We start from the raw sequence: 12,842 nt of genomic DNA on the forward strand, positions 1-12,842 counted from the left end.
CGCAAAAGCCAAATAGGTCAATACACATGTTCATGTCAGTTAAATCAAGTATTTTTCATCACACACAGTTGGTACTGGCTGGGCTACTGTCAGTGATGTTTCAAATTGTTATTTGTGATGACAGTAAGAAATAGCATTAAGAAAGATAATAAGTTTGATGATAATGATCATTTGCATACAGCAACGTCTCTATTTCCTGAGAATTTTTTTTTAAAGGTGTGCACCAAAATGATGACTCATAGAATGATGTTTTATAGAACCTTTATTGAGTCGGTGCTGACCTTTTGTGTTGTGGTTTTGGAATCTGGCTAATAAGTCATTGGGGTAAACAGAGTTTAGCTCTCTGAGCTTTATGTTAGGCAGGTCGTAAGGAAGACCCAGGCCATATTGGCTTGTACTGACCATCCCCTGAAGGGGGAGTTTGAGCTCTTGCCTTCAGGAAGAAGGTATAGAGTTTCCACACACAGAACAAATAGACCTGGGGACTCTTTTGTTTGTTTTGCTATTGGGAGGCTACATTTGAATAAAAGAATTGCACTAAGTATTCATTGTCGGAACTTATTTCTGGGTTTCAACATGAAGTGATCCTTGTACGATATTGTATTGTGTTGCTGTCTCTGTGTGGTGTCAGGTATACTGTTTATGTAGTATTTATAATGGATTGAATGTGTTTTAATACCTGTCTACAAACACATTTCCCCTAGTGGGATAAATAAAATTGACTTGAACACAGGTCTCTGGTTTGGGTTCTGGGACTATGATTTGATACTGAAAATGAAGAAAATCCAGACCAAAGCCATTCATAGGACACTTCCCTTTAGACAACCTCTTTCAACTATCAGAGAGCTTCAGGCCCTTCTCTCACTGTCCTGAAATCCTTATTTCCTTTCAGTGATGTCCATTTCATTAACTAGACTTGCTGAAGAGACAAAGACTTCAACTGCTTAATTAAATGGATTTGGATTTTATATGTTTCAACAAATCAATACAGGTTTCATTCTGCTCATTCAACATTTCATCTGTCTCAATCGGCCATTTAAAAACAAGTGAATGAATGACACTGTTTGAAATGTTTTTTTTTTTTTTATTCCAACAGATCGCAATTGTACAAATTACTAAGAACCAGCTTAACAAATGTGATTGTTTACTATATATTACATGCTTCTTCAAATACATAAAAAGGCTCCTAAAATACAGAACCACAATTTATTCACATTATCAACATGTACATACAAATTCCTTCTCATAAAAGGAATGGAGAGCACCGGTCCATGGATGCCAGCATGGAATGTAATACTCTTTTTCTACTGGAACTCTGTTTCACTGCAATGAACCATGTGATGAAGCCATCAAGGGTTAACACAACCATCAATTATATCAAAGAGTTTCGATAAATTGAGTGGAAAAGACAATGTGTTTTGGGCTATAATTAAATAGTTACACTATGAGGGATTTGGTAATGAAGATCCAGTATTCTAATTACTGAGGATAATAGGGTTCCAGACTTGGTAAATAGCTGGTGCAAATGACTTGAGGGTGTTAAGGTGGCCATCCTCACAAGTTAGACGAGTTAAGTCCTTCATTTCAATATTTAATTGTGTCAATATTAACACATTCTTCATAGTCACAGTGATGATTCTGTGGGTAGGTTATCATTTGTCATACTGAAAGAGTCATTTTCATAGTCCCCAGTTTTCAGACTGGAATCGTCCAAATGTTTGCAGTCTCCCACAGTAGTGTTGTAATGAAATACTGAGGTCTTGTCTTAGTTCCAAGGTGAGAAGGATGGTTATGGGAGCTTCCATCACCACAGACTCCATACCATAGCACCCTACTTCAGGGGTAAGCTCAGTGTGCAACACAAGTGCCATTACCACACTAACCCAAAATATGGCAATCAGATGCCCAGGTTTGTTTTCAGAGGACAAACAGTACACTGTGCGGATATTTCTAGTTCGCTTTGGCAATTTGTTTGGCAAGGAACTCATTCAGAAACTGAACCTACAGTTTCCCTACTGGTTGTGTTCCATTGTAGTAGTTTGTTGATTCTTTGAATTCCTTCTTCCAGAAAAACGGGTAAGTGCAGTCTAAGGCACATGACACCTTCACAATGTGGAAGTGCATGACATGTCCGCTAGACTATTGTTCCGGGTTTGGAATTCTCATGCCAGTAAATCATTGGGTCTTCTGGGTCCAAGGTACTGTTCAATGAACTGTTGATGTGGGGGTCCATTTGATTGACATCTACATAGGATCTGCAACACACACAGGCACACACACACACACGCACGTTAGGCAGCACATTCAGCAGGAAGTCTCTAGAAATGTTTTAATCGAACACTCATTGAGAATGGAGCACTGGAATCATTTTAAACCTGGGCTTTCACTTACTACACAATGGAGTCTATGACCTGTATTATGAGCTATTACATTTACGCAATTTTACCTAAACTCCCCCCAAAAATGTATCTAGGCCTATGTAATTAAATCATATTAGACTAATTTGGCTAGTGTTAGTCCCAGGATTAAAACACACACCTCACACAGGTCAGATGCACATACAAGCTTTGTACACACAGCAATCATATACCAAATACTCAGAGGTCACATTTTCCACCTTCCACATATTCCCCCACCTGACTGTATGCAGTCCCACCACCAATGAGCACCAGAGAGAAAATTAAGTCAAAACCCCAGTGTCAGGTGCCCCCCCCCTCCGATCCCATGCATTACCGACACCAGAGAATCTAAGTAAGGGTAGGCTTTGGTTTTTCTCTCACCCTTTCTTTTGTACTGTGCCTCTGATTAGGGGGTTAATTTTCCTGTTCATGTGCATAGGCAACAGCACCATGCATCTCTAGTGACCCAGCAGCGCCCCCCGACCTATCCCAGCTCCTCCACTCATACTCTGGGGGACATCTGCACACGAGAGGTCAGGGGTCAAGGATGAGTGACATCACATAAGAGGTGGGACTAAGGGGGGAAGGGGGAGGTGTGGAGAGGTAAGAGGGAACAGTCTAATTGGTGAAGGAACACCGCAAGACAAATGTGACCGCTGGATGACAATTCTGAGTGGTTTTATGGCAGCTGAAAACAGATGGCAAACATGAGCAACAGTGGCAAAGTCATGCATTTACCTCGACACACAGAGAGACAGATCAAACAAGCAGCACTGAAGCTCATTGTCACGAGTAGCCCACAGAGCACAGGCAGAGAGACGTTTGAGCTCACTTCAAACAAAAACAAAAACATACACAAAAGCAAGCCATGACATCACGCTCAGGACGGCAGACTGAGGACATCCCACAGGCCTCACACTGGTTACTTACTATGGTGGGCTACACTTAGCAAAGGAGACCTTACTGAGCCTCGAGGCTCTGGAGCCGTGGGGCTGCTGGGGACTGCAGGCCAGCCGGCCGGCCCGCCAGCCAGGGGAGGAGGAGGAGGAGGGGAAGGAGGAGGAGAGCAGGGAGGAGGTGGAGGAGGAAGCGGAGGAGGAAGAACTAGCAGGGACAAAGGCCCGCTGCCTCTGGCCGTCGGGGCTGCACCACGGGCCCTTAGAGAGCACGGGGGGGCCGTATCTATAAGAGAGCGGCCGGTGGACAGTTAAGCAGGAGGAGCACAAACCCTGAGCCCGGCGGCAGCCCCGACGCTCGGCTGCACACATCCCCCCCTTCTCATCCCAACCCCCCCCCCCCAACAGCCATGCTTGTGCACGTCACAGTGAGCTCTGACCCAACAACCGCTCAGCGCCTAGAAACGACTGTAATATAGGCCACAAGGTCATGTTCACGTGTAGGACTAGTGACACCAGAGAGCAGCTGATATTCCGCAGGTGTCCAGGCTACCTAATTAACGAGCGGTGCTTGGCTCCCCGGTTCAGTGGGATTAGGGAGCGGCTAATTAGACAAGGAGCTGAATTAGGGCCAGGGTTTGCGTTCTCACCTGCTGTGGGCGGGTGTGAGGTTGTAGTGAGCGGTGCTGTAGGAGCAGGGCTGCTGCACGGGCACGTCGTACTCCGACATGCCCCCACCTGGGTGTCCTCGCCAGGGTCCTGCCGTGGAGGCCGACGACACTGGAACAGGACAGACAGAGCGTTCAGAAACGAGAAACAGGTGTGTGCGATGTGGATCTGTCATGAACGGCAGCAGGCACCGCCCCCGTTTGTGTGCACCCCTCACACTCACGGCCGTACAAATAAACATCAAACAGGTTGCATATGGGCTAGTCCCCCCCCCCCTGCCCCGCCGTGTCTACCTGAGGAGAAGGAGGTGGTCCTGCTGCTGTGGCTGTAGGGGGCTGGCATGGTCTGGTAGCCCAGGCTGTGCTGGGAGCCCCCGTCGTAGTCGTAGCCTGCCTGCTTGTGGCCCGTGTTGCGCTGGTACCAGCCTCTCAGGTGCTCCGCCACCAGGGCCTTCTGGATGTTCTTGGGGGCGTACTCGTTCCGGGGCGCCACGTGGGCCCTGGGCGCCGGACGCAGGGTGGCGTAGGGGTGCTGCGTCATACTGTCCATCTCGTCGCTGCCGTAGCGACTGTACACGTCCTGGGCGTGGTAGGCGGGGGCCTGGTGGTAGGAGGGGTTGACGTTATAGTGGCCCTCCTGCTCGTCCTCGTACATGTAGGCTCTGTGGGAGTACGGCTCCTGGTCTGGGTAGGTGGGGTAGCCGGTCACGTAGTAGGCTGTGGTGGTAGGCCTCGCCCGGGGCTGATACGCGTACCCGCGGGCGTCCGTCTGTGCGAGGTTGGGCATGCTGCCCGTATTGCCGTACATGTTGCCCTTCCTGTGGCGCCGGCGGTCCCTCGGGTGCCGGCTGTGGTTGCCGGGGATGGCGTACTCGACGCTGGACTGGCTGGTGTAGGAGGAGCCGTCGTCGAGGACCTCTGTGCTGGTGCTGCGGCGCGCCGGGGCGATGGTGAAGGCCGGGGCCGGGGCGATGGTGAAGGCCGGGGCCTCCACCTCCGGCAGGAACTGGGACTCCAGGCTGCCGCTGCGCTGGCGGAAGTGCTGCGGGCCGTCTTCCGACCTAGGGAGCATCAATACCGTCAATATCCCATTCCAACTACTGGGGGGGTTTGTTTGACTCATTAGTTCTCGGGGCTTGGGTTTGTTAAGTTGATGTTCAACATAGCACGGGTGTGCATGTGAGGTTGTTTGCGCGCGTGCTTGTACATGGTGGGGTTAGGAGGGAGGTCCTACCTGAGCTGGATGCTGCTGTGGGCGTTGCGGGTGAGGAGCGGGGTGGGGGGCATGCTGCGGGTGTCATGGTGCGGCTGTCTGGAGGCAGGCCTGTAATGGCCGCGCTGGCTCAACGGGGCGTCTTGGTGATTCAAGTGGAACGATTCCTGGACTTGGTCATAATGTAATCTGGAACCCAGATCAGAAGTATGCTTTCACAATCCTTTCACTTCCTCGGTGCTTTTACTGCAGAGCTTTTTCTCTCTCACAACGAGGAAATGAACCAATGAAAATATTTGATTTCACGCTATGATGGCATCATAACTTACACCTGGGTGACTGCCATTTCATAGTTCATTGATCTACCTCCTCATGGAACAACAAACAACATTAGCAACCTATTTCAAATGATCACGATTCACTGAATCCTTGTTCTCTCACAGCAGCAAATTGTCCATATTATTTGGTAAACATTTCAAGCAGTGACTGCATTTCAAGTTTCTTGCTTCCAAACCAGCTCTACAGTTCTAGACTGTTTTTCTTCTTCGTGTTATTCAAACTCCTTAGCAGGCAGGAACATGCTCACGCCTGTCTATTTTTAAAAGTCGAAGTGCGTCTGGGTTGATAAGGGTGAGATTGTGGAGGAGCAGTAGGCAGGAATGTAGGCCTGGTTCTCTACGTTCAGGTCTGTACTGGCTGCTCCCAGACAAACAAGACAGAGGCCCAGGGAGCTGGGGCTCAGGGAGCTGGGGCCCAGGGAGTTGGGCTCAGGGAGCTGGGGCCCAGGGAGTTGGGCTCAGGGAGCTGGGGCCCAGGGAGCTGGGGCCCAGGGAGCTGGGGCCCAGGGAGCTGGGGCTCAGGGAGCTGGGGCCCAGGGAGCTGGGGCCCAGGGAGCTGGGGCTCAGGGAGCTGGGGCTCAGGGAGCTGGGGCCCAGGGAGCTGGGGCCCAGGGAGCTGGGGCGGTGCCTACCTGCTACTGGGGCTGAGGTCTGGATGCTGGTCGTTGGCGGATGCCCGTCTGTCTGCTTGGTAGTAAAGGCCCAGGGTGTCAGCGTGGTGGGCACGAGGGGAGTACTGCACTGAGGGCGAGCGCTGCCTCTGAGGCCCCTGGTCGTCGTCTGGGACACGAGGGGGGGGGGGGGGGGGGAGAGAGAGAGGGGGGGAAGGAGGGCACTGTCAGTGACTGGGGAAGTGTTAGCTTCCAGTTACACATCTGCACTTCAGAGTGTCACAACTCACCCTCTTCTGGGTTGAGGCTGTCAGACAGCGAGCTGAGCTCTGCAGGGTTCACATCGTCTGCGAACAGAGAGGAGAAACAGGCCTTCAGAGACGTGGCAGAGACGTCTGGTGCTTTTCAATAAAGTCACTCCAAGACCATTAAACCTATCTCTAGCTGATACCAATCCAGGACATTTTTGGGTTCAAAACAGAACAGACAAAGTGCGGCTGGAATCATTTGTCCAGAACGGTTTGAGATTGGGGGGGTGTGTGCTGTCTAGTACCTGGTATGATCAGTGATGCTCTCTGAGTGGGCTTCCTGCCAGTCTGGACTCTGTAGGCGTTTATCTCGTCTTCGATGTCCTGCAGCTTCCTCATTGCATCCAGGCAGTTGTTCTTCCTCTTCTTCTTGACTGTTTTGGCGAGCTCTGCCTCGTTGGCCAGCTTCATGGCGGCCTCCACGATTTTCTGCTGCAGAGCAAACCTGCTCTCCAGGTTCCTCAGATGGGGGTCCTGGACACAAACATACGTTCACCACGGGTCCCTGCCAACATCCGTTCTCAAGACACGTGTACTCTGTGTCACACGTCAATAAAGTATTGGATTACTTTGAAAGAAAGGGGCTGAAGCTATTTGTTTACTCTTGCAGTCCAACTAACCTTTTCGTTGGGGTGAAGGTCGTCCAGCTTGAAGGTTGTTCCCATACGTCGCCTGACGGCTGGGAGCTTCTCACCTGAAGCCAAGGGGTACTCCTTAGGTAGTCTGCCGGTCAGCTCCTAAAACACCACAAATGGTCGAGCGCAAATGAGACCACTGAATCTCGCATGCGTGAAACAATGGGGGCTCTGGGAGTGGGGATACTCACAGCTTCTCTCATGCAGATCTTTTTCAGCTCCTCCAGTTTCTGAGTCAGGGCGTCCTGCATGTCCTTCTCCTTCTTCTTCAGGTCAGCGATCTTCTCTTTCTTCTGCTCCTCGCTGACTTCAGAGTCTACCGAACCTGCCACGGGCACACAGGTCACGTTAGCTCCACGTGAACACCCATGAACCACCAACCACTTCCAATAGCGTCTTTAGTAGAAGGAAGTCCCCCTGGGTTTACCTGCTGAGACGAGGCTCCCACTGCTGGCCATGATGAGCCTGTCTTTGCTCTCCATACTGGACAGCTTACTGATCCGGGGAGCACTTATCTCTGTCAAATCCATGGCGATGTCTCCTAAACTTTTGGCTGTGGTAATCTTGGACTAGGGAGGGAGAAGGAAAGAGAGAAGAAAAAAGATTAAAAAACCAGAAGCGCTTGTCAGTGTTTCATCTTAATGATGGTGCGCCGTGATAGCAGGCTCATTTGCATGCTCCGGGGCTCCGAGCGAGGGGGCCCTCTCATCCATCAGGCCCGGCACTATTCCTGGATGAACGCTGACACACCATCTGCTTCTGAGACAGCCAGCGAGGCTAAAAACCTCATCTGACTGCAGCCCCACGTCACCCGTTCCCCGACACCCGCATCACACACTGCTCACGCTGCGTGACGGCCGTGACGCACGACTAGTGTACACACATCAAAAGAAACATGTCCTCAAGGTGCAGCACGCTGATTCACTGCGCACAGACTCTAAACATCGTTCAACAGAGAGCCTTGCGGCTACTCTACAAAACGGGAAATAAAACTATAGGGGTTCATGGAGGACATGGGTGTTTCTAATGACTTTCTGATGAATAGAAGGGTATGGCCACGCAGATCTGGTCAAGGGAGGTCACTGCATGTTAGGGCAGGATTGGCCAGGAGGGTAAGAGATGGGCGTAATGAGCCGTGAGGAGGCTGAACGGGAGCCAGATGCTGGAGATCAGGGGATCAGGCCTGGGGAGGAGAGATGGGTGCTGCTGACACACTCACTTTGCTCTGCTTCCTGTCCAAATAGAACTGGTGCTGACTGATAGCCATCACCCAGATGGTTTTAATCAGAGAGTGGCTGGCATACCACGAGTGGATGACCAGTCCTGTCTGCCCCAACGTCCGTCTGCTCACTGGCCTTCTGGGGATTAACAGAGACACACACACAGATTGACACACACACTTTAATTACTGATGCCACTTTTGCGTGGGTCATTCAATAAATGTAATCCCAGCTGAAAACAACACAAGGAAATACCTAGTTAATACAAGTGTGGCTTACTTTCAGGCAAAGTGATGACATCAAAACAGCAATACCAAAAATAGGGATCAGAAAAAACTCTCATAGTTGGATTTTTGTTGAAACTCAAGAACTGGTTCAAATCAAGTTTGATTCCATAATACAGTGAAACAGGGTTGGTGTCACAGACTGTAAGTGAGGGGCGACGCTACTAAAACCTATGTGCTGAGTGACAAGTAGTAATGAAGTGACCTGTGAATACTGCAGCAATCTTTTACAACAGGAAAGGTCTCAATTGAGAGTCAGGTCAGAGCCATTAACACGGTGCTCTTAAAATGTGTTTCGAGTCTGCAGACACCTTTAAACTAGTTAAGGGATTAGGAACCTCAAATGCAAGAAGGGTCTTGAGTTAAACAGTCACTGTGAGAATGATAAGATGATAAGATGATAATCTACATTCTATAGAAGCATCCACCCTCTTGTTTGCTCTTACCTGTGTGGGTTGTTCTCCTCCACTGCAAATTTCTTCTCACGGAAATACAAATTCTCTAGCTGCTTCCACTGGAACAACTGCAGGGAAGGGAGGGGGGAACAGCACCCATCATTTAGTGCATAAGAAGGACACATTGTTTGAGAGCCAGCCTGGAGATGTGTGCTTTGATACACAGAGCTGCATACAAACAAACAGCTACATCCCTTCCCTTTATTCAAAGCGGCTTTTGGCGCAGCCAATGCATGACGTCGCATCTGACTGAACGACACTGCTACGAGGAAGGGGAAACCAAAATGCCTTGTTCTAGATAAACCAGACACTGTTCCAGAGAACCTACAGTATTAGCAGCACCAGCACAACAACAGTCAAGGCTGCTGTGAGCAGATAGTCAGGTGTGAGGCCAGTCTTACCCAGCACCTTGTCAGTAAACTGATTACACAGTACAAGCCTGAGCCTAGCCAGACCCTCATTTCACTCTGCCCTAGAGGGAGAGCCCGTCTTAAGCCAGGAGAAAACATCTGCTCCAGTACAATGCAGGTTTCTACAGATTCAGTCATTTTATTTTCAGTCCTTTTCATAGTGAATGGCTCTTCCCTGGCTCCAATCATGCAATAAACAGAAAATCCACGATAGGAGATTTATGTAGGGGGGACTTTAATAAACCCAGCAAAGCAGTGCTCTGAATCATGTCATATATTACCCTGGCCTCCAGAGTTTTAGACAGTAATCACACATCATAGACCAGAGAACAGTCCCTTGAGACAGAAATCAAGATCCTCTCACGTTAGAGATTCTAAAGTCTACTTACTGATCTAAACACTGACACTAATAGTTTTATAAAAACTCAACTTACCCATCCTGTCATATTCCAGTTATCGACTTTTTTTTATACTTAACAGCGAAGTCACTTTGAAGGTACCAGGTAAAACTGGCCTATCAAAAACTGACAACCATAGAACTTCAACCACAAAAAATACAGATTAACTCAGCCACCTTGTTGAGTCAAGTACAAAATGCAGAGCTTACCAGGGGAATCGCTTTGAGTCGCTTATGAAATCCCTGGTGAGTAGAAGCAAGTCCTCTGGCGGAGTTTCCCACAGGGCTAGAGCTTCCTTGAACAATACGCTCTTGTCTGTTCTCAAGCAGTCAAATAGGTGTTGCAAGAGTTTCAGCTGAGCAGGCCCCGCCCCTCTGCCACCCCCTCCCCCCCCTCCCTCTGACATCAGCGCACACCTCCCTCGGCCCTCGCCCACCTTGTGCCGTGCTCTGGTCTCCTTCAGTTTCTCATACATTCTATCTCTCAGAGTCACTCCTCTGGCACTCCTCTCTCTCTCGCTCTCTCTCTCGCTCGCTCTCTACACCTCACTAACCTCTAGGTCAAACCAGACAGACCAGTTGGGTTTCCCCGAAGGTATTTGATGCATCATCTCTCATGTGAAGTCATTCATTTCCTTGATTTCACTTAGGCTCCGGCATCCTCTCCAGATAATCACTCTGTAATCTAACCCTTTGTGTTTGCGGTACACTCTGGGTATTCTTGTCTCTTAATACCACGCAGGCCCCTGTTGTGTGGACAGTGCAATTGACTCCAGCCACCACCACTGCCCAGGGCAAATATGTAAGGAATCTACAACTTTGGTATAATCATTGATGGGGCTCAGTCACCTCGCCCTCTTCACCTCCTTGAGAAAACAAGGCAGCAATATCTCAGCACCCAGACCAGGGTCCTACCTGACCTGGAGGAATCTCTCACTACCCCTCCACCGCCTGCTCTGCACATGCAACAGATACCGACAGCAGGCATGACGCGACTTAAGACAATCCCAACAAAAACAACATCTCTCGTGTGTTAAACTGAACACATCCATATCACAGCATGAAATCCCAGATACATTGAAACGTGTCGGGAATTCCAGACGGTGGAGCGTCTAACGTGGTCCCCCCCTGCTGCTTCAGATGATACTGCAGTCCTGATCAATGCCAGGGGGCAGCCTCAGTGAACTGGGAGCAGGGTCATTAATGAACAATGGGAAGCGGCTGTCTCTCCACTTCCCACAGACTCGTCCCATTGTATGGGACACCTCTCTCCAATCCACAAACCCTGGAGCCACACTGGCTTACCAGCATTTGTATTCCAAAAAACAGATAACATGTAACACATACTTAACTAGGTCATTTAACGTCTAGAAAACACTCATGTGCTAACACACGCATACACACTAGAAACCATGCTAATGAATTGTAACTGCTAATGAGAGCCAAGTGTAAGCCAGGCCAACTATAACGTGAATTCCATATTGGGTGTGACACACCACAAGACCACACAGGTGTACTGCACATAGGAACAGAAGTATCTTTCAACAGTCACGAGACAAACAGAACAAACCAAAAAAGACTTGTAACTTTCCAACAACGACGGTTTAGCTTAGCTGAGACAAATATACCAACATGCAGTGAATGGATATGAAACCCGCAGTAGTTCCCTATCTCTTCCTAGCTCATTTCAGCTGTTAGTTGTTAAAACTCCTCATTATGGGGAGGAAAAAATGCCTGTGGCTCAGAACATCCTGATTCGGAGACCCCCCAGCCTAACATAAATATGTGTCAAAGGTCCTGACTCGCACGCCTGTGCGGGATACAATCTGCCCCACCCTGCTTCCCATGTCACGCAGCCAAAAGGCAGGCAAACCTGTACATTTCCACTGGGGGCACTGCACTGAGTATGACATATAACTACTGTATGATTGAGTCATGCAAGCACTAGGAGTGTGCTTTAACCAGTTTAAATACAGGGTTGAAAATCTTTGCATGGCTTTATCTGAATTTGTGGGGAACGTTAAGTACACCAATAGAACTGAGGAGTGCTTTTTATCGTAGCAGCCTCCTTATAAATAATGGAGTAGTTTCATGCGTCTAGGAACAACATGGCTGATTTAATGACATTATTCTGGGAACTAAACTGTCTACCTTACTAAAATAAGAAACTTTACTTGAAAAGTATCTGTTGTTTTGTGTGTCCAGAACGCAATCCTAAAGTGTTGCAACCCGCTGAGCGGGAACAGAAGAAGGAGAAATGAAGAGAGGTAGAGAGAAGACCTCATGAATGATTTAAGGCTCTGTGAATAAAGAGCCTCTCCGTGACGGCGGCTTCTGTTCCATCTTGGAAGTTGCCTCTCGAATCCAGCACTCTCTCAGTCCGTGAGTGGACTGTTATGTCGGTCGATCTTGATGTGCGTTTCCTTGTTCATATCCAAATCACCGGACACCAGACTGAGAGCTGAAACTCTGTGCGAAGGACAACCTGATACATTTCAAGTCAAGTCTCCTTTTTTCTTCCAACTCAGCAGGGGGACAGTTCTGGTCTCAGCCCATTCATTAGGAAGTGACGAAACAGACACCCATAAAGGGACGTATAATGAGAGGTTAAGCTACAGTAGCTTCTTTTAGAGCCTGCCACCACAGCGGGGGAAAACCACACTTATAAACCCTTCACTATCCCGGCTCCCTAAAACTCTTCCTGGGGTGAGAGGAACGGTGAGAGGAACAGGGTGGGATCCATCTGCAGCCCCCCCACAACACCCCTCTCACGCCCCCTACCAAGGTGATTGTGTTTTATTGCTTGATCTTGATCAATTGTTTGCTATAAGACGCACACACACACACACAGACACACGCACAGACACACAATGACAAGCAGCTTTGCATAATGAGCGTTGCATGCTGGGAGAGGGTTGAGTGGGGGGGGGGGGCTGTGCTGAATACAAAGGCTGCCAGCCATGACAGGAAGCACTATCAATATGGCCAGATGATGGGCCCCTCAAGAA

General features: G+C 49.1%; 1 protein-coding gene across 4 annotated transcripts in view; it reads right to left on the bottom strand.

The window, feature by feature from the left end:
- Positions 1 to 1,061: 1,061 nt before the first annotated feature.
- The window catches only part of frmd4ba (FERM domain containing 4Ba), a 33,405-nt gene continuing 21,624 nt past the window's right edge, over positions 1,062 to 12,842 (bottom strand). For 2 of the 4 annotated variants that reach the window (XM_062463430.1, XM_062463402.1), the window contains exons 12-24: positions 9,019 to 9,095; positions 8,288 to 8,426; positions 7,496 to 7,637; positions 7,260 to 7,393; positions 7,054 to 7,170; positions 6,679 to 6,907; positions 6,416 to 6,472; positions 6,147 to 6,294; positions 5,198 to 5,365; positions 4,258 to 5,024; positions 3,946 to 4,075; positions 3,330 to 3,581; positions 1,062 to 2,255 (exon numbers count right to left, since the gene is read on the bottom strand). In XM_062463430.1, the coding sequence (XP_062319414.1) occupies position 2,255; positions 3,330 to 3,581; positions 3,946 to 4,075; positions 4,258 to 5,024; positions 5,198 to 5,365; positions 6,147 to 6,294; positions 6,416 to 6,472; positions 6,679 to 6,907; positions 7,054 to 7,170; positions 7,260 to 7,393; positions 7,496 to 7,637; positions 8,288 to 8,426; positions 9,019 to 9,095 (2,361 nt within the window). In that variant the 3' untranslated portion in view covers positions 1,062 to 2,254. Of the gene's footprint in view, positions 2,256 to 2,780; positions 2,920 to 3,329; positions 3,582 to 3,945; positions 4,076 to 4,257; positions 5,025 to 5,197; positions 5,366 to 6,146; positions 6,295 to 6,415; positions 6,473 to 6,678; positions 6,908 to 7,053; positions 7,171 to 7,259; positions 7,394 to 7,495; positions 7,638 to 8,287; positions 8,427 to 9,018; positions 9,096 to 12,842 lie in introns of all 4 variants that reach the window. The other 2 variants (XM_062463420.1, XM_062463411.1) reach the window with 2 other exon arrangements.

This window comes from Osmerus eperlanus, chromosome 1 (assembly GCF_963692335.1).
Source record: "Osmerus eperlanus chromosome 1, fOsmEpe2.1, whole genome shotgun sequence".
In the NCBI taxonomy this organism is placed as follows: Eukaryota; Metazoa; Chordata; class Actinopteri; order Osmeriformes; family Osmeridae; genus Osmerus; species Osmerus eperlanus.